General features: G+C 47.0%; 1 protein-coding gene across 1 annotated transcript in view; it reads left to right on the top strand.

Annotated features, from left to right (window-relative positions):
- RIOK2 (RIO kinase 2) overlaps positions 1-27,813 on the top strand; it is a 229,516-nt gene that overhangs the window by 162,925 nt on the left and 38,778 nt on the right. Inside the window, exon 9 of the mRNA XM_069225952.1 lies at positions 20,564-20,663. Coding sequence (XP_069082053.1) covers positions 20,564-20,663 — 100 coding nt within the window. The remainder of the gene's footprint in view (positions 1-20,563; positions 20,664-27,813) is intronic.

The raw sequence follows: 27,813 nt of genomic DNA, 5'->3' as shown, positions 1-27,813 counted from the left end.
GACAGCCCCTAAGGTGTCCTGAGCTGAAGTGACTCTAACTTTTAGAAATCCTCCATCTTGCAGATGGAGGATTCCCCCAATAGGATTAGGGATGTGACCCCCTCCCCTTGGGGGGAGGCACAAAGAGGGTGTACTCACCCTCAGGGCTAGTAGCCATTGGCTACTAACCCCCCAGACCTAAACACGCCCTTAAATTTAGTATTTAAGGGCTTTCCCTGAACCTAGAAATTAGATTCCTGCAACTTACCTGAAGAAGGACTGCTGAGTTGAAAAACCCCTGCAGAGGAAGAACAGAAGACACCAACTGCTTTGGCTCCAGACTTACCGGCCTGTCTCCTGCCTTCCAAAGAAACCTGCTCCAGCGACGCTTTCCAAGGGACCAGCGACCTCTGAATCCTCTGAGGACTGCCCAGCTTCAAGAAAGACTAGAAACTCCCGAGGACAGCGGCACTGCTCCAAGAGAACTGCAACTTTGTTACAAGGAGCAGATTTAAAGACCCCTGCAACTCCCCGCAAGAAGCGTGAGACTTGCAACACTGCACCCGGCGACCCCGACTCGACTGGTGGAGAACAACCAACTCAGGGAGGACCCTCCGGCGACTCCACGACTGTGAGTAACCAAAGTTGTCCCCCCTGAGCCTCCACAGCGACGCCTGCAGAGGGAATCCCCAGGCTCCCCCTGACCGCGACTGTCTGAACTCCATTTCCCGACGGCTGGAAAAGACCCTGCACCCGCAGCCCCCAGCCCGTAAAGAAACGGAACTTCTGTGCAGGAGTGACCCCCAGGAGGCCCTCTCCCTTGCCCAGGTGGTGGCTACCCCGAGGAGCCCCCCCCTTGCCTGCCTGCATCGCTGAAGAGACCCCTTGGTCTCCCATTGAAAACTGAAGGAAACCCGACGCGTGTTTGCACACTGCACCCGGCCGCCCCCGCGCTGCTGAGGGTGTACTTTCTGTGCTACTTTGTGTCCCCCCCGGTGCCCTACAAAACCCCCCTGGTCTGCCCTCCGAAGACGCGGGTACTTACCTGCTGGCAGACTGGAACCGGGGCACCCCCTTCTCTCCATTATAGCCTATGTGTTTTGGGCACCTCTTTGACCTTTGCACCTGACCGGCCCTGAACTGCTGGTGTGATAACTTTGGGGTTGCTCTGAACCCCCAACGGTGGGCTACCTTGGACCAAAAACTCAAACCTGTAAGTGACTTACTTACCTGTGAAAACTAACAATAACTTACCTCCCCCAGGAACTGTGAAAATTGCACTAAGTGTCCACTTTTAAAACAGCTTATTGTGTTTTATGTGAAAAGTATACATGCTAAAGTAATGATTCAAAGTTCCTAGAGTACTTACCTGCAATACCTTTCAAAAGAGCTATTACATGTAAAATTTGAACCTGTGGTTCTTAAAATAAACTAAGAAAATATATTTTTCTATAACAAAACCTATTGGCTGGATTTGTCTCTGAGTGTGTGTACCTCATTTATTGTCTATGTACAACAAATGCTTAACACTACTCCTTGGATAAGCCTACTGCTCGACCACACTACCACAAACTAGAGCATTAGTATTATATCTTTTTACCACTATTTTTACCTCTAAGGGGAACCCTTGGACTCTGTGCATGCTATTCCTTACTTTGAAATAGCACATACAGAGCCAACTTCCTACATTGGTGGATCAGCGGTGGGGTACAAGACTTTGCATTTGCTGGACTACTCAGCCAATACCTGATCACACGACAAATTCCAAAATTGTCATTAGAAATTGATTTTTGCAATTTGAAAAGTTTTCTAAATTCTTGTCCTGCTAGGGCCTTGTGTTAGTCCCTGTTAGCATTTCTTTTAGAGTTTAAAAGTTTGTAAAAGTTTGAATTAGATTCTAGAACTAGTTTTAGATTCTTAAAAGCATTCCAACTTTTAGAAGAATAATGTCTAGTACAGAGATGAATGTGGTGGAACTCGACACCACACCTTAACTCCATCTCCAGATGAAAGAGCTAAGGTCACTCTGTAACATAAGAAAAATAACAATGGGCTCCAGACCTACCAAAGTACAGCTCCAGGAGCTGTTGGCAGAGTATGATAGAGCCAACCCCTCTGTGGATAACACAGAGGAGGATGATAGTGAACTGGAGGAAGAATCCCCTCCACCAGTCCTATCTAGGGAGAACAGGGCTTCTCAAGCCCTGACTCCAAAAATAATAGTCAGAGATGCTGGCTCCCTCACAGGAGGGTCCAGCCTCTCTGAAATCACTGAGGATAACTCCAGTGAAGAGGACATCCAGTTAGCCCGGATGGCCAAAAGATTGGCTTTGGAAAAACAGATCCTAGCCATAGAAAGGGAAAGACAAGAGATGGGCCTAGGACCCATCAATGGTGGCAGCAACATAAATAGGGTCAGAGATTCTCCTGACATGTTGAAAATCCCCAAAGGGATTGTAACAAAATATGAAGATGGTGATGACATCACCAAATGGTTCACAGCTTTTGAGAGGGCTTGTGAAACCAGAAAAGTGAACAAATCTCACTGGGGTGCTCTCCTTTGGGAAATGTTCACAGGAAAGTGTAGGGATAGACTCCTCACACTCTCTAAAAAAGATGCAGAATCTTATGACCTCATGAAGGGTACCCTGATTGAGGGCTTTGGATTCTCCACTGAGGAGTATAGGATTAGATTCAGGGGGGCTCAAAAATCCTCGAGCCAGACCTGGGTTGACTTTGTAGACTACTCAGTAAAAACACTAGATGGTTGGATTCAAGGCAATGGTGTAAATGATTATGATGGGCTGTACAATTTATTTGTGAAAGAACACCTATTAAGTAATTGTTTCAATGATAAACTGCATCAGCATCTGGTGGACCTAGGACCAATTTCTCCCCAAGAATTGGGAAAGAAGGCGGACCATTGGGTCAAGACTAGGGTGTCCAAAACTTCCACAGGGGGTGACCAAAAGAAAGGGGTCACAAAACCTCCCCAGGGGAAAGGTGGTGAGACAGCCAAAAACAAAGATAGTAAAGAGTCTTCTACAGGCCCCCAAAAACCTGCACAGGAGGGTGGGCCCAGAGCCTCTTCACAAAACAATTCTGGGTACAAGGGTAAAAACTTTGATCCCAAAAAGGCCTGTGTCGTAACTGTAGTGAGTCTGGACACCAAACTGGAGACAAGGCCTGTCCCAAGAAAGATACCACTTCTAACTCCCATCCAGCTAAAACTGGAATGGCCAGTCTCCAAGTGGGATCAACAGTGTGCCCAGAGCAAATCAGGTGTCACACTGAAGCTACATTAGTCTCTGAGGGTGGGGTGGATTTAGCCACACTGGCTGCCTGGCCCCCTAACATGCAAAAATACAGGCAGCAGCTCTTAATTAATGGGACAAGTGTAGAGGGCCTGAGGGATACAGGTGCCAGTGTCACCATGGTGACAGAGAAACTGGTTTCCCCTGGCCAATACCTGGCTGGACAAACTTATCCAGTCACCAACGCTGACAATCAGACTAAAGTACATCCCATGGCTATGGTAACTTTAGAGTGGGGAGGGGTCAAGGGCCTGAAACAGGTGGTGGTCTCCTCAAATATCCCAGTAGACTGTTTGCTTGGAAATGACCTGGAGTCCTCAGCATGGGCTGAGGTAGAACTGAAAACCCATGCAGCCATGCTGGGTATCCCTGAACTGGTGTGTGTCAAGACTAGGGCACAGTGCAAGGCACAGGGTGAAAAAGTAGAGCTGGAGTCTGGAAAAATGGCCCAGCCTACCAAGAGAAAAGGAAAGTCAGCTGGGAAACCAGCTGCAACACAACACCAAAAAGAGAACCTCTCTTCTCAGGAAGAAGTTCTGCCCTCTGAGGGAACTGAGCCTATGGAGCTGGAACCTTATCAGGTTGAGCTCTTGGGCCCAGGGGGACCCTCAAGGGAAGAGTTGTGTAAGGGACAAGAAACCTGTCCCTCTCTTGAAGGCCTTAGGCAGCAAGCTGCTGAAGAGTCCAAAGGCAAGAAAAATGGAACACATAGGGTCTATTGGGAAGATGGACTCCTGTACACTGAGGCAAGAGATCCCAAACCTGGTGCCACTAGGAGAGTGGTAGTGCCTCAGGGTTTCAGGGAGTTTATTCTGACCTTAGCCCATGATATTCCCCTTGCTGGGCATTTGGGACAAACCAAGACGTGGGAGAGGTTAGTCAACCACTTCTACTGGCCCAATATGTCCCAGAAGGTTAAGGAGTTTTGCCTCTCCTGCCCCACCTGTCAATCCAGTGGTAAGACAGGTGGGCATCCAAAGGCCCCCCTCATTCCACTTCCAGTGGTGGGGGTCCCCTTTGAAAGAGTGGGTGTGGACATAGTTGGTCCACTAGAACCTCCCACAGCCTCAGGAAATATGTACATCCTAGTAGTAGTTGATCATGCTACTAGGTATCCTGAAGCTATTCCCCTTAGGTCGACTACTGCCCCTGCAGTAGCCAAGGCCCTCATTGGTATCTTTACCAGAGTGGGTTTCCCTAAGGAGGTGGTGTCTGACAGAGGTACCAACTTCATGTCAGCATACCTAAAACACATGTGGAATGAGTGTGGAGTGACTTACAAATTCACTACACCATATCATCCACAAACTAATGGCCTTTTTGAGAGATTCAACAAGACATTAAAGGGCATGATCATGGGGCTCCCAGAAAAACTCAAAAGGAGATGGGATGTCCTCCTGCCATGTCTGCTTTTCGCTTACAGAGAGGTGCCTCAGAAGGGAGTAGGATTCTCACCCTTTGAACTTCTGTTTGGCCACCCTGTAAGGGGACCACTTGCTCTTGTTAAAGAAGGCTGGGAGAGACCTCTTCATGAGCCTAAACAAGACATAGTGGACTATGTACTTGGCCTTCGCTCAAGGATGGCAGAGTACATGGAAAAGGCAAGTAAAAACCTTGAGGCCAGCCAACAACTCCAGAAGTTGTGGTATGACCAAAAGGCTGCACTGGTTGAATTTCAACCAGGGCAGAAAGTCTGGGTTCTGGAGCCTGTGGCTCCCAGGGCACTCCAGGACAAATGGAGTGGCCCTTACCCAGTACTAGAAAGGAAGAGTCAGGTCACCTACCTGGTGGACCTGGGCACAAGCAGGAGCCCCAAGAGGGTGATCCATGTGAACCGCCTTAAGCTCTTCCATGACAGGGCTGATGTAAATCTGTTGATGGTAACAGATGAGGACCAGGAAGCTGAGAGTGAACCTCTCCCTGATCTCCTCTCATCAGACCCTAAAGATGGCTCAGTAGATGGAGTGATCTACTCAGACACCCTCTCTAGCCAACAGCAGTCTGACTGCAGGAAGGTCCTGCAGCAGTTTGCTGAACTCTTTTCCCTAACCCCTGGTCAGACACACCTGTGTACCCATGATGTGGACACAGGAGACAGCATGCCTGTCAAAAACAAAATATTTAGACAGTCTGACCAAGTTAAGGAAAGCATCAAGGTGGAAGTCCACAAGATGCTGGAATTGGGAGTAATTGAGTACTCTGACAGCCCCTGGGCTAGCCCAGTGGTCTTAGTCCCCAAACCTCACACCAAAGAAGGAAAGAGAGAGATGAGGTTTTGTGTGGACTACAGAGGTCTCAACTCTGTCACCAAGACAGATGCTCATCCCATTCCTAGAGCTGATGAGCTAATAGACAAATTAGGGGCTGCCAAATTCTTAAGTACCTTTGACTTAACAGCAGGGTACTGGCAAATCAGAATGGCCCCTGGAGCAAAAGAAAAGACAGCATTCTCCACACCTGATGGGCATTATCAGTTCACTGTTATGCCCTTTGGTTTAAAGAATGCCCCTGCCACCTTCCAAAGGTTGGTGAATCAAGTCCTTGCTGGGTTGGAATCCTTTAGTGCAGCTTATCTTGATGATATTGCTGTCTTCAGCTCCACCTGGCAGGATCACCTGGTCCACCTGAAGAAGGTTTTGAAGGCCCTGCAATCTGCAGGCCTCTCTATCAAGGCATCCAAATGCCAGATAGGGCAGGGAACTGTGGTTTACTTGGGACACCTAGTAGGTGGAGGCCAAGTTCAGCCACTCCAACCCAAGATCCAGACTATTCTGGACTGGGTAGCTCCAAAAACCCAGACTCAAGTCAGGGCATTCCTTGGCTTGACTGGGTACTATAGGAGGTTTGTGAAGGGATATGGATCCATTGTGACAGCCCTCACAGAACTCACCTCCAAGAAAATGCCCAAGAAAGTAAACTGGACTGTAGAATGCCAACAGGCCTTTGACACCCTGAAGCAAGCTATGTGCACAGCACCAGTTCTAAAAGCTCCAGATTACTCCAAGCAATTCATTGTGCAAACAGATGCCTCTGAACATGGGATGGGGCAGTTTTGTCCCAAACAAATGATGATGGCCTTGACCAGCCTGTTGCTTTCATTAGCAGGAGGTTACTCCCCAGGGAGCAGCGTTGGAGTGCCATTGAGAGGGAGGCCTTTGCTGTGGTTTGGTCCCTGAAGAAGCTGAGACCATACCTCTTTGGTACTCACTTCCTAGTTCAGACTGACCACAGACCTCTCAGATGGCTGATGCAAATGAAAGGTGAAAATCCAAAACTGTTGAGGTGGTCCATCTCCCTACAGGGAATGGACTTTATAGTGGAACACAGACCTGGGACTGCCCATGCCAATGCAGATGGCCTTTCCAGGTTCTTCCACTTAGACAATGAAGACTCTCTTGGGAAAGGTTAGTCTCATCCTCTTTCGTTTGGGGGGGGGTTGTGTAAGGAAATGCCTCCTTGGCATGGTTACCCCCTGACTTTTTGCCTTTGCTGATGCTATGTTTTGAATTGAAAGTGTGCTGAGGTCTGCTAACCAGGCCCCCGCACCAGTGTTCTTTCCCTAACCTGTTCTTTTGATTCCACAATTGGCACACCCTGGCATCCAGATAAGTCCCTTGTAACTGGTACCTCTGGTACCAAGGGCCCTGATGCCAGGGAAGGTCTCTAAGGGCTGCAGCATATATTATGCCACCCTAGAGACCCATCACTCAGCACAGACACACTGCTTGCCAGCTTGTGTGTGCTAGTGAGAACCAAATGAGTAAGTCGACATGGCACTCCCCTCAGGGTGCCATGCCAGCCTCTCACTGCCTATGCAGTATAGGTAAGACACCCCTCTAGCAGGCCTTACAGCCCTAAGGCAGGGTGCACTATACCATAGGTGAGGGTACCAGTGCATGAGCACTGTGCCCCTACAGTGTCTAAGCAAAACCTTAGACATTGTAAGTGCAGGGTAGCCATAAGAGTATATGGTCTGGGAGTCTGTCTTACACAAACTCCACAGCACCATAATGGCTACACTGAAAACTGGGAAGTTTGGTATCAAACTTCTCAGCACAATAAATGCACACTGATGCCAGTGTACATTTTATTGTAAAATACACCACAGAGGGCACCTTAGAGGTGCCCCCTGAAACTTAACCGACTATCTGTGTAGGCTGACTGGTTCCAGCAGCCTGCCACACTAGAGACATGTTGCTGGCCCCATGGGGAGAGTGCCCTTGTCACTCTGAGGCCAGTAACAAAGCCTGCACTGGGTGGAGATGCTAACACCTCCCCCAGGCAGGAGCTGTAACACCTGGCGGTGAGCCTCAAAGGCTCACCCCTTTGTCACAACACCGCAGGACACTCCAGCTTAGTGGAGTTGCCCGCCCCCTCCGGCCACGGCCCCCACTTTTGGCGGCAAGGCTGGAGGAAACAAAGAAAGCAACAAAGAGGAGTCACTGGCCAGTCAGGACAGCCCCTAAGGTGTCCTGAGCTGAAGTGACTCTAACTTTTAGAAATCCTCCATCTTGCAGATGGAGGATTCCCCCAATAGGATTAGGGATGTGACCCCCTCCCCTTGGGGGGAGGCACAAAGAGGGTGTACTCACCCTCAGGGCTAGTAGCCATTGGCTACTAACCCCCCAGACCTAAACACGCCCTTAAATTTAGTATTTAAGGGCTCTCCCTGAACCTAGAAATTAGATTCCTGCAACTTACCTGAAGAAGAAGGACTGCTGAGCTGAAAAACCCCTGCAGAGGAAGAACAGAAGACACCAACTGCTTTGGCTCCAGACTTACCGGCCTGTCTCCTGCCTTCCAAAGAAACCTGCTCCAGCGACGCTTTCCAAGGGACCAGCGACCTCTGAATCCTCTGAGGACTGCCCAGCTTCAAGAAAGACTAGAAACTCCCGAGGACAGCGGCACTGCTCCAAGAGAACTGCAACTTTGTTACAAGGAGCAGATTTAAAGACCCCTGCAACTCCCCGCAAGAAGCGTGAGACTTGCAACACTGCACCCGGCGACCCCGACTCGACTGGTGGATAACAAGCAACTCAGGGAGGTCCCTCCGGCGACTCTACGACTGTGAGTAACCAAAGTTGTCCCCCCTGAGCCTCCACAGCGACGCCTGCAGAGGGAATCCCCAGGCTCCCCCTGACCGCGACTGTCTGAACTCCATTTCCCGACGGCTGGAAAAGACCCTGCACCCGCAGCCCCCAGCCCCTAAAGAAACGGAACTTCTGTGCAGGAGTGACCCCCAGGAGGCCCGCTCCCTTGCCCAGGTGGTGGCTACCCCGAGGAGCCCCCCCCTTGCCTGCCTGCATCGCTGAAGAGACCCCTTGGTCTCCCATTGAAAACTGAAGGAAACCCGACGCGTGTTTGCACACTGCACCCGGCCGCCCCCGCGCTGCTGAGGGTGTACTTTCTGTGCTACTTTGTGTCCCCCCCGGTGCCCTACAAAACCCCCCTGGTCTGCCCTCCGAAGACACGGGTACTTACCTGCTGGCAGACTGGAACCGGGGCACCCCCTTCTCTCCATTATAGCCTATGTGTTTTGGGCACCTCTTTGACCTTTGCACCTGACCGGCCCTGAACTGCTGGTGTGATAACTTTGGGGTTGCTCTGAACCCCCAACGGTGGGCTACCTTGGACCAAAAACTCAAACCTGTAAGTGACTTACTTACCTGTGAAAACTAACAATAACTTACCTCCCCCAGGAACTGTGAAAATTGCACTGTGTCCACTTTTAAAACAGCTTATTGTGTTTTATGTGAAAAGTATACATGCTAAAGTAATGATTCAAAGTTCCTAAAGTACTTACCTGCAATACCTTTCAAAAGAGCTATTACATGTAAAATTTGAACCTGTGGTTCTTAAAATAAACTAAGAAAAGATATTTTTCTATAACAAAACCTATTGGCTGGATTTGTCTCTGAGTGTGTGTACCTCATTTATTGTCTATGTATATGTACAACAAATGCTTAACACTACTCCTTGGATAAGCCTACTGCTCGACCACACTACCACAAACTAGAGCATTAGTATTATCTCTTTTTACCACTATTTGTACCTCTAAGGGGAACCCTTGGACTCTGTGCATGCTATTCCTTACTTTGAAATAGCACATACAGAGCCAACTTCCTACAATCATGCTACTAGGTATCCTGAAGCTATTCCCCTTAGGTCGACTACTGCCTCTGCAGTAGCCAAGGCCCTCATTGGTATCTTTACCAGAGTGGGCTTCCCTAAGGAGGTGGTGTCTGACAGAGGTACCAACTTCATGTCAGCATACCTGAAACACATGTGGAATGAGTGTGGAGTGACTTATAAATTCACTACACCCTACCATCCACAAACTAATGGCCTTGTTGAGAGATTCAACAAGACATTAAAGGGCATGATCATGGGGCTCCCAGAAAAACTCAAAAGGAGATGGGATGTCCTCTTGCCATGTCTGCTTTTCGCTTACAGAGAGGTGCCTCAGAAGGGAGTAGGGTTCTTACCCTTTGAACTTCTGTTTGGCCACCCTGTAAGGGGACCACTAGCTCTTGTGAAAGAAGGCTGGGAGAGACCTCTTCATGAGCCTAAACAAGACATAGTGGACTATGTACTTGGCCTTCGCTCAAGGATGGCAGAGTACATGGAAAAGGCAAGTAAAAACCTTGAGGCCAGCCAACAGCTCCAGAAGTTTTGGTATGATCAAAAGGCTGCAATGGTTGAATTTCAACCAGGGCAGAAAGTCTGGGTTCTGGAGCCTGTGGCTCCCAGGGCACTCCAGGACAGATGGAGTGGCCCTTACCCAGTGCTAGAGAAGAAGAGTCAGGTCACCTACCTGGTGGACCTGGGCACTAGCAGGAGCCCCAAGAGGGTGATCCATGTGAACCGCCTTAAGCTCTTCCATGACAGGGCTGATGTGAATCTGTTGATGGTAACAGATGAGGATCAGGAAGCTGAGAGTGAACCTCTCCCTGATCTCCTCTCATCAAACCTTAAAGATGGTTCAGTAGATGGAGTGATCTATTCAGACACCCTCTCTGACCAACAGCAAGCTGACTGCAGGAAGGTCCTGCAACAGTTTGCTGAGCTCTTGTCCCTAACCCCTGGTCAGACACACCTGTGTACCCATGATGTGGACACAGGAGACAGCATGCGTGTCAAAAACTAAATTTTCAGACAGTCTGACCAAGTTAAGGAAAGCATCAAGGTGGAAGTCCACAAGATGCTGGAATTGGGAGTAATTGAGCACTCTGACAGCCCCTGGGTAGCCCAATGGTCTTAGTCCCCAAACCTCACACCAAAGTTGGAAAGAGAGAGATGAGGTTTTGTGTGGACTACAGAGGACTTAATTCTGTCACCAAGACAGATGCCCATCCCATTCCTAGGGCTGATGAACTAATTGATAAATTAGGTGCTGCCAAATTCTTAAGTACCTTTGACTTAACAGCAGGGTACTGGCAAATCAAAATGGCACCTGGAGCAAAAGAAAAGACAGCATTCTCCACACCTGATGGGCATTATCAGTTTACTGTTATGCCCTTTGGTTTAAAGAATGCCCCTGCCACCTTCCAAAGGTTGGTGAATCAAGTCCTTGCTGGGTTGGAGTCCTTTAGTGCAGCTTATCTTGATGATATTGCTGTCTTTAGCTCCAGCTGGCAGGATCACCTGGTCCACCTGAAGAAGGTTTTGAAGGCTCTGCAATCAGCAGGCCTCTCTCTCAAGGCATCCAAATGCCAGATAGGGCAGGGAACTGTGGTTTACTTGGGACACCTTGTAGGTGGAGGCCAAGTTCAGCCACTCCAGCCTAAGATCCAGACTATTCTGGACTGGGCAGCTCCAAAAACCCAGACGCAAGTCAGGGCATTCCTTGGCTTGACTGGGTATTACAGGAGGTTTGTGAAGGGATATGGATCTATAGTGACAGCCCTCACAGAACTCACCTCCAAGAAAATGCCCAAGAAGGTAAACTGGACTGTAGAATGCCAACAGGCCTTTGACACCCTGAAACAAGCAATGTGCACAGCACCAGTTCTAAAAGCTCCAGATTACTCCAAGCAGTTCATTGTGCAGACAGATGCCTCTGAACATGGGATAGGGGCAGTTTTGTCCCAAACAAATGATGATGGCCTTGACCAGCCTGTTGCTTTCATTAGCAGGAGGTTACTCCCCAGGGAGCAGCGTTGGAGTGCCATTGAGAGGGAGGCCTTTGCTGTGGTTTGGTCCCTGAAGAAGCTGAGACCATACCTCTTTGGTACTCACTTTGTAGTTCAAACTGACCACAGACCTCTCAGATGGCTGATGCAAATGAAAGGTGAAAATCCAAAACTGTTGAGGTGGTCCATCTCCCTACAGGGAATGGACTTTATAGTGGAACACAGACCTGGGACTGCCCATGCCAATGCAGATGGCCTTTCCAGGTTCTTCCACGTAGAAAATGAAGACTCTCTTGGGAAAGGTTAGTCTCATCCTGTTTCGTTTGGGGGGGGGGGGGGTTGTGTAAGGAAATGCCTCCTTGGCATGGTTACCCCCTGACTTTTTGCCTTTGCTAATGCTATGTTTTGAATTGAAAGTGTGCTGAGGCCTGCTAACCAGGCCCCAGCACCAGTGTTCTTTCCCTAACCTGTACTTTTGTTTTCACAATTGGCACACCTTGGCATCCAGCTAAGTCCTTTGTAACTGGTACCCCTGGTACCAAGGGCCCTGATGCCAGGGAAGGTCTCTAGGGGCTGCAGCATATCTTATCCCACCCTGGGGACCCCTCACTCAGCACAGACACACTGCTTGCCAGCTTGTGTGTGCTGGTGAGGACAAAATGAGTAAGTCGACATGGCACTCCCCTCAGGGTGCCATGCCAACCTCACACTGCCTATGCAGTATAGATAAGTCACCCCTCTAGCAGGCCTTACAGCCCTAAGGCAGGGTGCACTATACCATAGGTGAGGGCACCAGTGCATGAGCACTGGGCCCCTACAGTGTCTAAGCAAAACCTTAGACATTGTAAGTGCAGGGTAGCCATAAGAGTATATGGTCTGGGAGTCTGTCAAACACGAACTCCACAGCACCATAATGGCTACACTGAAAACTGGGAAGTTTGGTATCAAACTTCTCAGCACAATAAATGCACACTGATGCCAGTGTACATTTTATTGTAAAATACACCCCAGAGGGCACCTTAGAGGTGCCCCCTGAAACCTCAACCAACTACCTGTGTAGACTGACTGGTTTTAGCAGCCTGCCACATTCGAGACATGTTGCTGGCCACATGGGGAGAGTGCCTTTGTCACTCTGTGGCTAGTAACAAAGCCTGCACTGGGTGGAGATGCTATCACCTCCCCCAGGCAGGAGCTGTAACACCTGGCGGTGAGCCTCAAAGGCTCACCCCCTTTGTTACAGCACCACAGGGCATTTACAGCTAGTGGAGTTGCCCGCCCCCTCCGGCCACGGCCCCACTTTTGGCGGCAAGGCCGGAGGAGATAATTAGAAAAACAAGGAGGAGTCACTGGCCAGTCAGGACAGCCCCTAAGGCAACCTGAGCTGAAGTGACTCTGACTTTTAGGAATCCTCCATCTTGCAGATGGAGGATCCCCCCAATAGGGATAGGAATGTGACCCCCTCCCCTTGGGAGGAGGCACAAAGAGGGTGTAGCCACCCTCAGGGCTAGTAGCCATTGGCTACTGCCCTCCCTGACCTAAACACACCCCTAAATCCTGTATTTAGGGGCTCCCCTGAACCTAGGAAATCAGATTCCTGCAACTTAAGAAGAAGAGGACTGCTGAGCTGAAAAACCCTGCAGAGAAGACGGAGACACCAACTGCTTTGGAGCCAGCCCTACCGGCCTGTCTCCCTCCTTCGGAAGAAAACTGCTCCAGCGACGCTTTCCCCAGGACCTGCGACCTCTGAATCCTCAGAAGACTGCCCTGCTTCCAAAAGACCAAGAAACTCCCGAGAACAGCGGCCCTGTTCAACAAAGACTGCAACTTTGTTTCCAGAGGAGCAGATTTAAAGACCCCTGCAATTCCCGCCAGAAGCGTGAGACTTGCAACACTGCACCCTGCGACCCCGACTCGACTGGTGGAGAAACAACGCTACAGGGAGGACCCCCCGGCGACTCCGAGACTGTGAGTAACCAAAGTTGTCCCCCCTGAGCCCCCACAGCGACGACTGCTGAGGGAATCCCGAGGCTCCCCCTTACCGCGACTGTCTGAATGCAAAATCCAGACGCCTGGAAAAGACCCTGCACCCGCAGCCCCCAGGACCTGAAGGATCAGAACTCCAGTGCAGGAGTGACCCCCAGGAGGCCCTCTCCCTTACCCAGGTGGTGGCTACCCCGAGGAGCCCCCCCCTTGCCTGCCTGCATCGCTGACGAGACCCCTTGGTGTCTCATTGAAACCTATTGAAAACCCAACGTGTGTTTGCACACTGCACCCGGCCGCCCCCGTGCTGTTGAGGGTGTACTTTTTGTGCTGACTTGTGTCCCCCCCGGTGCCCTACAAAACCCCCCTGGTCTGCCCTCCGAAGACGCGGGTACTTACCTGCTGGCAGACTGGAACCGGGGCACCCCCTTCTCCATTGAAGGCTATGTGTTTTGGGCACCACTTTGAACTCTGCACCTGACCGGCCCTGAGCTGCTGGTGTGGTAACTTTGGGGTTGCTCTGAACCCCCAACGGTGGGCTACCTTGGACCCCAATTTGAACCCCGTAGGTGGTTTACTTACCTGCAAGAACTAACAATAACTTACCTCCCCTAGGAACTGTTGAAAATTGCACTGTGTCCACTTTTGAAATAGCTACATGTGTTTTATGTAAAAAGTATATATGCTATTGTGATTATTCAAAGTTCCTAAACTACTTACCTGCAATACCTTTCAAATGAGATATTGCATGTAGAATTTGAACCTGTGGTTCTTAAAATAAACAAGAAAAGATTATTTTCTATACAAAAACCTATTGGCCTGGAATGGTCTTTGAGTGTGTGTTCCTCATTTATTGCATGTGTATGTACAACAAATGCTTAACACTACTCCTTTGATAAGCCTACTGCTCGACCACACTACCACAAAATAGAGCATTAGAATTATCTCTTTTTGGCACTATCTTACCTCTAAGTGGAACCCTTGGACTCTGTGCATACTATTCCTTACTTTGAAATAGTGCATACAGAGCCAACTTCCTACACTAGTACTATGATCTCTACTCGTGGTTATTTTGCTCCCGGGACTGGGTGTGACGTGATGGACACCAATGGGCCCTTTTGCCACAGTAATATTTGAAAATTCAGCTCACCCTTCTTTTGTCATCAGCCCTCTTCTTACCTCCTCACCTGTGACGTCTGTTGCCATTAGCTTCTTGGGATTCTTTGTGGTACCTCAGTCCCAAGCTATAGAAGTGACGGGCAGTGTTGAGTGTGAGGCCTGGGGGACTGGTTGAGGGCGACGAGCGAGCGAGTCTTGAGGTATAATGACATAGAATGAGTATGAAGTGGTCTCCCAGATGAGGGATTACTGCTACTGTTTTTGTCATTTATTCTTTTGTTACCCTAGACTTCTACTTCCTTGTTTTCCTTAATTTTCTTGTCTCTTGTACTCTCCGGAGTTTGATTACTGTGAGCGTGTCTGACCTTATTCGGCCTTTTATAATTTATTCATAAGGGGACGTGTTAGAGGTTCCATATACCTTTTGACTGCGCTTAGAGGAATCTCACCATCATAACTAAACTTTTACCATAAACAGTTTAGGGCCCACAACATATAAACAATTAATTTGTCAAAACTTGAGTCGGTAAATGTCAAACACAGTGACCCATGTGGCCATGAATAACCACAACTTTAGTCAAAGTTAGAAGGTTTGTTTCCCTACATTAACAATGCCAACATTACGTATATTAGTCTCAATACCAAATGATAAACATATATGAATAACACGGGTTGACCAAATCTTCTAAAGAATCTCAATTTAACTAAAGTATTCACAATTAAACATTTAAGAGTCACAGTACAAATCAATAATAACCAAAGCTGTGCAATAAAAATGGCATACATATGGTTTCAGCAGGTAAACAAGTATCAATTCTCAGTTACTAGCATTTGTTCAGTTCACTAACCCTCAAATTATAATAGCATGTTTCAACTTCATGCAAAAGTAGAAAACATCTAATTATGGCTCTATAAAATAGAGGTTGGTACCTAGAAATTTAAAGAACGAAAATCTACAACAAACAATAGCATTATGTTATACCTCTCCTCAATGTGATCAGCAAGCTGCGATTCTCTTCGTCAGTTGGACATCCGTCTGGTCAGCTTCGTCAATGGGCAGTGGAAAAATGGTTCGACACAGTGGGCTCTAAGCTGTCTGAACCACATAAATCTAGCAAGCTAAGGAATCAGCATTGCACAATTTACTCTGAGGATGGTTGTAAAAGAAAAAGATCTAGAAATATTCAGCTCCTCAAACAGAATAAGACAGTGCGCGAAAAAGCAAAATGGGATATTCTCTGTAGTCAGGCTAAATAAGAATTACCTAAACAATCTTCGCACATCATTGGTCAGAAAATCGTATGTTTACAGTTGATCCAATGGAAACTAAAACCCAAATCTAAGATACAAGCAAACTGCTTTTACACGTGGATGATTGGCTCCTCTTCTTCTGTTCCCATCGTCAGGCTCCTCGGTTATCTTTTTTGTTGCAGTCCACACTACAGTCAGTGCATCCACTGTTGATTCCTGGGAACATTTCAGTCTCACGCATCAAATTAACATTTGTATCTTTTCTAGCACAGCATGGCTCTACAAGCAATTCTCATGAGAAATTTAAAGACATCTGCAAATTGTTTGGTCAGCACAGTGTGAACGATGAAACATTAGTTTTCTAGTCTAGTAATGCTTTACCCATCATTTATTAAACACTGCAGCATGACATGAAGTTTTACAAACTAGGCCCAAACTTCACTAAGTTATGGCCTAAAGTTAACAAAACAAATACATAACATGAAATCGTTAATATGATATACTAATAAATTGTTTCTCTACATGTGCACAATAACTTATAATAATAATATGCATTTACTAAAACATTTACGTAAATATGGCGGCCACTCAAGTGGGTACATTTTCCAAGTTGCACTTTATTTTCGATGTTAGCCTAATTCTATGCAAGTTCTTAACCATTAATAAATGAAAATGGTTAGTAAATAATTCAGCTTTCTCACTACCGAGCCATCTTGCCTCCTGGTATGGTTTCCCGAGTGGGGTGGACTCTACGTGGGGGAGTGTTGTGGAGGGTTGGGGGTGGAGGGCAGAACGGGAGCTTGCCAAACCATTCACAAACCGCACCCAGACCTACCTGGCACTGCTTGGCTCAGCCCCCGGCTTACATGCTGCTGGGGGGGAAGGGTGGAGGTTGGGGAGCGGCCAGTTTCTGCCCTGGGCTACCTCTGTTACTCTGCTTTGCAGGGCTCTGCGGGACAGGGTGGGGTCGGGTTTGGGGCACCTCCTGGTCAGATCAGTTGGTGGAAATCGGGAATTGAGAGCGACCCTTTGTGCAGTCCCCGTACGCTGCCTGGGAGTCCTGTCCTACAGCGGCAGCTCTCCTGGGCTGGTGGCTCTCCTGACACTCTGGCTTTTCTAGACCATCCTGGCCCAGGTCTGGCCTTGCTCCGATGACACTCCTGTGCTCTTTGGGACCCCCTGAGTCCCACTGAGCTCTTCTGGGTTGGTCCGGGTCAGGTCAGTTGTTTGCCCGGAATCATGGGAGCGAAGGCCGTGGGAGCCACAGGAGCAAAGGTAGCATGAGCGAAGGTCACTGAACCTCACAGGGCCCCAGCAGCACAGCAGTTTCCTCCTCCTTTGCATCGGTCTTCCTGAACCTCACTTCCACCTCTCGCAGCACTGTTTGCTCACAGTTTTACCATTTAGCCTTGCAACCGCACTGCTTTTGTTTACTATTATACTGGTAGCTTCACTAAGAAGGTCAGGAGTGCATGTTTTAACATACTTTGTCTGGTGAAGGACGAAGTCCCCTGTACTACCTCCACTCCCCCCCCCCCCCCCACCCCACCCCACACACCCCGGCCCCCCCAACGCTGCCTCAGAGAATTGCTAACATTTTGGGATAGGACTTTGACTTTAACATCGACTCCAATTAAACAAGTTTATGCCTGCTAAGCCCGATTGTCTGATGCACCCTGTTGGTGTCCTATACCAGATGGCGGATTAGAGCCCTTCAGTCATGCGTGCGTAAACAGCAGCTCCTGCATCATGGGTTGGGGGCAGGGGAGGTGGTCTCTAGCCTCCGGTGCAGACTTAGGACTCTGTTTTTCCGTATCTTCACTATCAAATGTTCTCCTCCAACCTCTTTGTGGGTCGTTCCTTCCGCTCTCAGTAGTCGCCGGCTACCATGGGTACGGATGCCTCTTTGAAGTGGGGTGCCCTATCTTGGTGACATCATGACGAGCAGCCTTCAGTGTTTTATCCGTATGGACTGGTGATTAGCACCAGTTTCAGGAGGTTGTTTTGGCCCTTCACATGGGTCAGCGCATAACTTTTCAATCCTGTTTCTTGTTTCAAAGAAGAGGAGCGACTGCATTAATCACAGGGACAAACCAAGATCTCCTCAGTGGACGTGTTAGCCTACTGAGGCGAAAGAGACATAATACTAACAATTTAGGTACAAGCAGCTTTTATATGTCTGACCTTAAGGGGTTATATCTTTCAATATTGCTGACTATTTTGAACAATACCACCTGCCAAACCAAGTAGCCAACTTTGTGCTATGTGTTAGTTTCATGCAACATAGTCTCGAAATTATAAATGACCAAACATAAATAAATGCATACATATCTTCCTACAGTCATTTAAAATATCACACATTCATGAAATGTCCATGCATGCAGTGTTCTATTAATTCAAACACATACATCAGGCAGTGTGGCTGGTCGACTCTAGGTGGGCTTTTCTGGAACCAAGAAGGGCAAAGTGGTAACTAAGCACCACTATCACGTTCGGTTAATCTTTGCATTCAGATCTGAGGTGCTGTGACCTAGAAAAACCCTTGACTGCCTGGCCTTCATGCCCTCTCCAAGTTGGCCATTGCTGCCATTTATGCGCTTTCGATGCCTCTATTTGCCTCAGTTTTGAGTGGAAAGACTACCAGGAACTGATGGGAACACTGCAGTCAACATCTTAAATGTACCTGTGTTTCCCATCCTGGGCGGCAAAGCGTGGCTGAAGCTGTACGGCGCCACCTGGTGGGCCTGAAGAGCCGTTGCTGCGGAAAAGAGTATCCTGATCCAGTCCATAAAGTGAAGAATCTGGAGGACTGTGCAGCATCCACTAGAGAAATTGCTACAGAAGGTGAATAACGGTTTTTGCTGTCACTGAACGTAAAACCTGTGCTGAACATTTGCTTGACAGGGAAGATATTAGGTATAACAGTGACGAGAAGATGCAGAGTAAAAGCATGGACACAGAAAAAAACAAGGAAAAATGCTGTACGAAGAACTGACATTCCCGCCGTTGGTTTAGGGAGATCTGAATCTACCCCACGTTACGTAGATTGCTAACTCCATGAAAACTCACATTGCTTTAACCCAGTTCATCAGAATCTAGACCTTTAAGGTCAAAGGGAAATACCTCCTCAGTCAATCATTTTATGCTTTTGTTCCTGCAAAGTACTATCTGTACATTTTTGCTTTTCTTGACGTTCCGCACCTTTACAATATAACACAGCTATTTTCGATCCAATTTACAAACTGTCGCCGAAATATTTGCAGTAGAAAACTGCCAGTGAAATTAAATGTTTAGTGAGAGAGCACTTTCAGCTTTTCAGGCTTAGACTTCACGTGTAACCTTTCACAACAGTAGCCTTTACCATGTCGGGCTTTTCGTTCAGGGAAGTACTCTATTTAATATCACACTGGGCGTAAGGGAGGAGACTTTATGTACTTTATATTTGTTCTCCTTCCTGAGGGGCCGTGGCCTAACCTCATGGGTCAGTAGTTCGACTGACCGCTCTTCATTTACTCTCGTTACTGCTTTTTTTATTTTTATTTTAATTCCCATGCCTGTTTTTTTTTTTTTTTTTAAATCTATTTTTTATTTTGCTCAAAGAATATCCTTACATTAGTAAAACAACGGTCCTAATTTTATCAGCAGAAGTCATGGTCTCGGCAGTTTTTCGATCGTCTAAAAAAACATTGTATTATTGAAAACAAGGTTCGAAGCATTTAATCAACACATTTCAAGCTTTCTCTGAAGGGGAGAACCAGCACAAAGCCTGTGAGCTCGTCGCCTTGTCCCCAGGTCTTCCTTATGACAGTTCTTCTAACGTTCATCCGTACCTTCAAGAGAGTACGCTGGTGTCTCGTTGAACTACAGTGCTCATCTGATTTTTGCATGGGATTATTGTTGTTTTTTCCCCCGATGTAGCATATTGTTACTTGTCACCTAAATTGCAAATCAACGTGTAATTGTTCTTACTTGGCCAGCCATCTTCGATCAAATGCCTACTTTCTATGTAGACAAGTTAGGGTAAGCGTTAAGGCCGGTAAGGTACTTTTATTTAAAGAGTCCCTTTGACGTAGTGCAAGTAATATATTCTGAGAGTAGCAGCACCACCCCCACAACTCTACGAGGTTCTGATATAGCCAGCTACGATTGTCATCATTTTCATTATTTAATGGGAGACTGATGAGCAAAGAGGCCTTCTCAGAAAATGTGCCTTAAAACGATCTAGGTTTTATTTTTTCCTGCCAAATGCATGTTGGGTTCAAGTGTTCGCTCTGTTAAATCTGTGCCAGAGATCTGATCTGGATGTGGCTCTAATGCAATGAAGTATTAAGCATGACAACACATGCGGAGCCATATTGCGTTTTTTACATATTATTATTTGTAATGGGAGCAGGCCACATCAGTAAAAGGACAAAAGTATTCAAACCAACATCTACCAGGAGTCAGAACTATGCATCATCATGGTATCTTCGAAAATATATTCTGATTATTGTAGAGAAGCAATTGCAGACATAGTTGTGTGCATTTCTTAATCTTTCCTTTATTGAATAATGAAGACTTCTTTGATGTATGTGGCGAACATTTGTTGCTCACTCATGTAGAGCCTTCAGTTTTCCCGAATTATTTCCTCAGTTTTTAGATTCTCTCTACCTACCTCTTAATCAAACCTTGCTAGTTCTAACATAACCCATGATTGATTGTGGGAATTTGTGAGTACACTTTAGATTTACCTGTAAGGTGTTCTGCCGGGCAAGCAAGCATTGTGAAATGTGTTCTTGTATATTCCAGAGACGAAGGCAGCAGGGCTCATGTGAGTGAACACAGGAGACGAACGGAGAGCACCATGTCATTTGGAGGCAGCATTGGGAGCTGTTCAACAATTCCACCAGTAAGTACACCCTGAGCAGGCCTGTTCCTGCCCACTGATTGAGTAAACTAATAGGCATATCACTGTAACATATGGGTAGCAATTACATTAGCAGTGATTAAAATGATTAAGATGTGTATGGTATTACTATTTTTCTAGGCTATGTCCGCACAACAATAGAGGTTTTTCGAATAGTCTGTAATGTCTTCAAGCCCTACAAGAATTATATGCATATAGGTCAGACAGCAGTAGAAATAATTAACAAAATTAAATGTCCGCAGTAAATAGTTACAGCATTGATTAAGAAATAAAAAATAATTTAATGTATGATACGACGATGTCTTTTAAAAAAGTGTTTACTTGTTTTTTCGTACATATATGATTCAGTTCTTGTCCTACTTATTTTGACCCTTAAACAGCTGACACTTGTTTTGCCACGTGTGTCTTGGAGGCCAAAGGTTTTTTCTAGGCTGTTTGATATGGTGTATTTTTGTGGTACATAAAAGGTATTCTTGTTTGTATGAGTGGAAACCCATCCAAAACACTATTAATATAGGCAACAACACTGCACTCCAAGGTAAGAGATAAGGTGTGTTTAGTTTGTGTAAACTTTGGACATGCTTTCTGTTTCCTTGTAAAAGAGAAATATAAATTAAAGGGCTTATTTATGAGAGCTTAGCGTCATTCTTGCACCACCCAACGTAGTACATGTGTGCCACCAACCTCTTAAGTTGATTCTTTTTTTTTTTTTTTTTTTGAAGCCACACACAGCCCCTTGTGCCTTTGAATGGCTTCAGGAATCTGGAGTAGTGCAACGCATTGCAAATCACTGCGTTGCAATGCTGTGTGCGCGGGAGGCGTTCCATGGGCATTGTCTGGGTGTTCCAATGCAGCTCCCATTGTTTTTGACACATTCCCAGATTTATCAATCCTGGGTATGCGCCAAAACTTTAACACTCCCTAGGAGAGGCCTAACGAGAAGAAGTATCTTTATTTCTCCTTGATACTTCGGAATATGCCTTTAAGGATTGTTTTTGTGGAGGAAGATGCCCCTTCCTGCACAAAAACATTCCTGCATGCAATGCAGGCACCCTTGTTACATGGTGTAAGGGTGCCTGCGTTGGCACTAGGCAGCCCATTGTGCACCAGCGCAGGGGGAAAGGGCAAGAATGCGCTGCATGCCTTCAATATGACGTATTCCTGCCTTTTCCCAGTGACTCAGTGCAGCGCAGCAAGGTGACTTGCTGTGCCGCACTGCACCACTGTGCCATAAATATGGCCCAGTGTCTCTTGTTTTTGGTTTAGGTGTGTTTGTGTGTGTGTGGTGCACAACCGTATGTTATAAGGTTTTTGGGGAATGTAAGGAAATGCCTCCTTGGCATGGTTACCCCCTGACTTTTTGCCTTTGCTGATGCTATGTTTTGAATTGAAAGTGTGCTGAGGCCTGCTAACCAGGCCCCAGCACCAGTGTTCTTTCCCTAACCTGTACTTTTGTTTTCACAATTGGCACACCCTGGCATCCAGGTAAGTCCCTTGTAACTGGTACCCCTGGTACCAAGGGCCCTGATGCCAGGGAAGGTCTCTAAGGGCTGCAGCATATCTTATGCCACCCTGGGGACCCCTCACTCAGCACAGACACACTGCTTGCCAGCTTGTGTGTGCTGGTGAGGACAAAACGACTAAGTCAACATGGCACTCCCCTCAGGGTGCCATGCCAACCTCACACTGCCTATGCAGTATAGATAAGTCACCCCTCTAGCAGGCCTTGCAGTCCTAAGGCAGGGTGCACTATACCATAGGTGAGGGCACCAGTGCATGAGCACTGTGCCCCTACAGTATCTAAGCAAAACCTTAGACATTGTAAGTGCAGGGTAGCCATAGGAGTATATGGTCTGGGAGTCTGTCAAACACGAACTCCAAAGCACCATAATGGCTACACTGAAAACTGGGAAGTTTGGTATCAAACTTCTCAGCACAATAAATGCACACTGATGCCAGTGTACATTTTATTGTAAAATACACCCCAGAGGGCACCTTAGAGGTGCCCCCTGAGACCTTAACCAACTACCCGTGTAGGCTGACTGGTTTTAGCAGCCTGCCACACTCGAGACATGTTGCTGGCCACATGGGGAGAGTGCCTTTGTCACTCTGTGGCTAGTAACAAAGCCTGCACTGGGTGGAGATGCTATCACCTCCCCCAGGCAGGAGCTGTAACACCTGGCGGTGAGCCCCCTTTGTTCCAGCACCACAGGGCACTCCAGCTAGTGGAGTTGCCCGCCCCCTCAGGCCACGGCCGCACTTTTGGCGACAAGGCCGGAGAAAATAATGAGAATAACAAGGAGGAGTCACTGGTCAGTCAGGACAGCCCCTAAGGTGTCCTGAGCTGAGGTGACTCTAACTTTTAGAAATCCTCCATCTTGCAGATGGAGGATTCCCCCAATAGGGATAGGAATGTGACCCCCTCCCCTTGGGAGGAGGCACAAAGATGGTGTACCCACCCTCAGGGCTAGTAGCCATTGTCTACTCACCCCCCAGACCTAAACACGCCCTTAAATTTAGTATTTAAGGGCTCCCCTGAACCTAGGAATTCAGATTCCTGCAACCTAAGAAGAAGAGGACTGCTAAGCTGACAAACCCTGCAGAAAAGACAGAGACACCAACTGCTTTGGTCCCAGCTCTACCGGCCTGTCTCCCCCCCCTTCTGAAGAAACTGCTCCAGCGGCGCTTTCCCCAGGACCAGCGACCTCTGAATCCTCAGAGGACTGCCCTGTTCTAAAAGGACCAAGAAACTCCCGAGAACAGCGGCCCTGTTCACCCAAGACTGCAACTTTGTTTCCAAAGAAGCAACTTAAAGACAACTGCATTTCCCGCCAGAAGCGTGAGACTTGCAACTCTGCACCCAATGCCTCCGGCTCGACTTGTGGAGAACAAACACTTCAGGGAGGACTCCCCGGCGACTACGAGACCGTGAGTAGCCAGAGTTGCCCCCCCCTGAGCCACCACAGCGACACCTGCAGAGGGAATCCCGAGGCTCCCCCTGACTCCCAGATCCCGACGCCTGGAAAAGACCCTGCACCCGCAGCCCCCAGGATCTGAAAGATCGGAACTCCAGTGCAGGAGTGACCCCCAGGAGGCCCTCTCCCTTGCCCAGGTGGTGGCTACCCCGAGGAGCCCCCCCCCTTGCCTGCCTGCATCGCTGAAGAGACCCCTTGGTCTCCCATTGATTCCTATTACAAACCCGACGTGTGTTTGCACACTGCACCCGGCCGCCCCCGTGCTGCTGAGGGTGTACTTTCTGTGCTAACTTGTGTCCCCTCCGGTGCCCTACAAAACCCCCCTGGTCTGCCCTCCGAAGACGCGGGTACTTACCTGCTGGCAGACTGGAACCGGGGCACCCCCTTCTCCATTGAAGCTTATGCGTTTTGGGCACCACTTTGAACTCTGCACCTGACCGGCCCTGAGCTGCTGGTGTGGTAACTTTGGGGTTGCTCTGAACCCCCAACGGTGGGCTACCTTGGACCCAAACTTGAACCCCGTAGGTGGTTTACTTACCTGCAAGAACTAACAATTACTTACCTCCCCTAGGAACTGTGAAAATTGCACTGTCTAGTTTTAAAATAGCTATATGTGTTTTATTTGAAAAGTATATATGCTATTGTGATTATTCAATGTTCCTAAAGTACTTACCTGCAATACCTTTCATGCAAAGTATTACATGTAGAATTTGAACCTGTGGTTCTTAAAATAAACTAAGAAAAGAGATTTTTCAATACAAAAACCTATTGGCCTGGAATTGTCTCGGAGTGTGTGTTCCTCATTTATTGCCTGTGTGTATGTACAACAAATGCTTAACACTACTCCTTGGATAAGCCTACTGCTCGACCACACTACCACAAAATAGAGCATTAGTATTCTCTTTTTGCCACTATCTTACCTCTAAGGGGAACCCTTGGACTCTGTGCATACTATTCCTTACTTTGAAATAGTGCATACAGAGCCAACTTCCTACAGGGAACAACTGTGAGATTAAAAAGTTTCTGTAAACGACATTGTGTTGCTCATTTGAACAGACGTAGGGTTGCATAAAGGCCGTTACCTGCAGTCCGATAACATTCTTTGGGCCTGATTAAGACCTTGGCAGAGAGGATTACTCCATCACAAACGTGACGGATATCCTGTCCGCCGTATTACAAGTTCCATAGGATATAATGGAACTTGTAATACACCGGACAGGATATCAGTCACATTTGTGATGGAGTAATCCCCTCCGCTAAGGTCATAATCAGGCCCTTTGTCTGTGAAAGAAATAAGCGGTAAAGAGGGAGTTTGATGTTATATTGACAAAAATATCAGGTGACCTTGTAATCTTGCTGCCTTATTTCTACTTAATGTCACCGGGCAAAGCCATTGTAATTGTATAGAAGAGTGTGTGTGTGAGGAAAGTATGGAGGATGCAGTGGTCCCAGTTGGAGGTACTACTAGAATAAATCGAACACATGAAGCAGAATACCCTAATTACCAAACTTGCACGCAAGATGTCTAAATCAAAGGTGGAATTTCAGGACCTAACAAACACGGAAAATAATATGCTGGGAATAACAATGCTACACAGAAAATCAACAGAAACAAACTATATTCTGAAAGACAGTAGCTTTCACCCCAAACCTAAAACTGACAACATTTGTTTTTTTTACGGTATCCTCGCCTCACATCGTCTGACTCTGCTGAAAGCTCCTACATAGGACCCAGGAAACTGCACTTACTAATCCTGGTGCTGCTCTCATGCTGTTAAACAGCATGAGTGAAGCATCAAGATTAGAGTGAGCGGCCTCCTTCAGCACTCGAAAGAGCAATGGAGACCGGGCTTTCCTTTTTAGGACAGCTGGGTTAGAGAAGTTTAAAGTGTGCATGTCAGGCTGGCCATTGCAAGACAGCTGGCCAAAAGGACATGCACACTTTTTAAACTAAAGCGCAGAGCTCCCTGCTGCCACTCAGCAGCAAGAGCCCGCCCCAACACTCAGTTCAGGATGAGGGGCTGAAAAGACAATGGTAAGAAAATAAAGTTTATTACCATTTTATTTTTCAGTTCTGGGGGCATATTTTTTAGCGGGTCGACTCTCCTCTGCTCTCGTGGAGGGGATGCTCCTGCTAAAAGGTGAAATGATTTGTATGTGACGTAATTTCAGTGGTAATGGTAAATGTGAACAATAAATCGAGAAACATAACAAATAGATAATATGGCAGTGCCAAACCCGTAATAACTGCACAGAAAAAATATAGAAATAGTATAGTTGAAACTCAAAAGAAAAGCTTAAAATAGGACATATCCCAAAGTTTTAATGCACAATACCATGAGGAATACCACTCTATAAGAAGATCATTGCAAAAAAAATGGAACCTACAGACAGCTTAACTCTGGAAAGAACCGTAAAAACAAACCCACCATGGCTTCTGAAGATTTAAGAGATGAGCTTTGCAGGTCTGAATTCAGAGATTGAAAGACACCACAAATAGGAAACATTAGGGCAAGATACCTGGCTTTCATATCTGTCATGACTGCCCAATATGCAAACTAGTAAGTGACAAAACCACTACCTTTATGGATGCAATGGGTAAAAAATATAAGATCAACGGGTGGCTAGATTGTACCAGTTAAATTGTACTGTACCTGTCACATGCCCGTGCAACAAACACTACATAGGAAACACCATCCATCCACTAAAACTAAGGATACAATAACCCTGCAGGAATATAGATAGTCACCCCAGGTAAATCACTTAGGACCACAATGAAAAATAACATGAACACAACCCCAGTTACAAATTCTTGGGAATTGAGCAGATTGTAATAACAAGAGGAGACACAAACTCCTACTCATGAAAAAGGAAAGCAAGTTCAGATTGTCATAACATGGTTCAAAATGGCCTGAACATCTATGCAAAGTTTCACTTCCCACTACAATAACCTTCTAATCACAGAGTACTCACTTTTTTTTTTTAATTCCCCCCACGCACCACATTGTATCCAGAACTTTTTCAAAGCAGTGCCCATAGTTGGCATAATTTGCTCATCGGCAGTCTCATCCCAGGAAGTGACGACACAGCCATATGAAGATACCACAACACGTGCATGCTGTCAGCTGGTTTTTTTTCAGCGCCCTTTGATGAGAATCTGGAGATGAACTCCTAAACTTTGTGGGCGCTTACAAACTCCAAACTTTTTTTTCTTTTGACAATGTGCTAGGGAAATGTCTCCACCGAAAACTGTGCCAGGACTGCAGAAAGAAGATGTTGGTCACAGAACGGTTAAGTGTATGTCTCTGGTGTCCAGGTCTAACCACGACTCCAGCATGTGCGATAAATGATCCTTGATACCCCTGAAGGCCATCAGGAAGTGGGATGTTATGTCCTGTGTTTCCAAGCACAAGAAGCTGAGCCTATTGCACTCCTAAAGATGGTCCTGGCATGCCCTAGTGGCCTGACCGTTGTTGGCCCGCACCAGATAGAGGCCTCAATTTAAGCCATGATCTAACTTGTAGGATCATACCTACTTCTTCTGGAGCAGCAAGGGCCACCAGTTGGACTTCAAACAGATGGGCCTTCCCTGGCGCTAACTGACACTTTGGATTTCTGTACTGCCCCTGCCTACACTCCGACGATTGAGGACTTGTCGATTCCAGCTGCTCTGGTGCAGCCCCTGACTGATTGTGTCTGCTGCTGATCCGACCGTTACTATCTCAAATATGGAGCAGACAACCCCCTGCATTATGCGTTATCCTTTTATGAGATCTTCAAGGTGCAACCTCCAGCTCTGCCAGGGGATCCTCATCAATAGTCATAAACACTGAATATTCCCGCCCACTTGCGGGGATCTCCGAGCATATCCAAACATACATGCATATGTATGAACTATATATGAAAAGTAATATTTTAGTAGAGAATTTCAATACAAATAGAATATGTACGTGTGTAAACAGTAATGCAGTCTATGTTGAGAAACAGGCGAAAAATGCTTTATTTTTTTATTTTATTGGAGTTTAAAAAAAAAATGTTTAAACAAATTAAAATCTTCAATTAAAGGTAAAAACTTTCTGCAGTCAAAGTAGAAGGTAGAAATAGAAAGTATAAGCAATCCACTTTAAAAGAAAAATACTACATTGAAAATAAAGGAG

This window comes from Pleurodeles waltl, chromosome 1_1, assembly GCF_031143425.1.
Source record: "Pleurodeles waltl isolate 20211129_DDA chromosome 1_1, aPleWal1.hap1.20221129, whole genome shotgun sequence".
Lineage (NCBI taxonomy): Eukaryota > Metazoa > Chordata > Amphibia > Caudata > Salamandridae > Pleurodeles > Pleurodeles waltl.
This window is presented reverse-complemented; position numbering and strand designations above follow the sequence as displayed.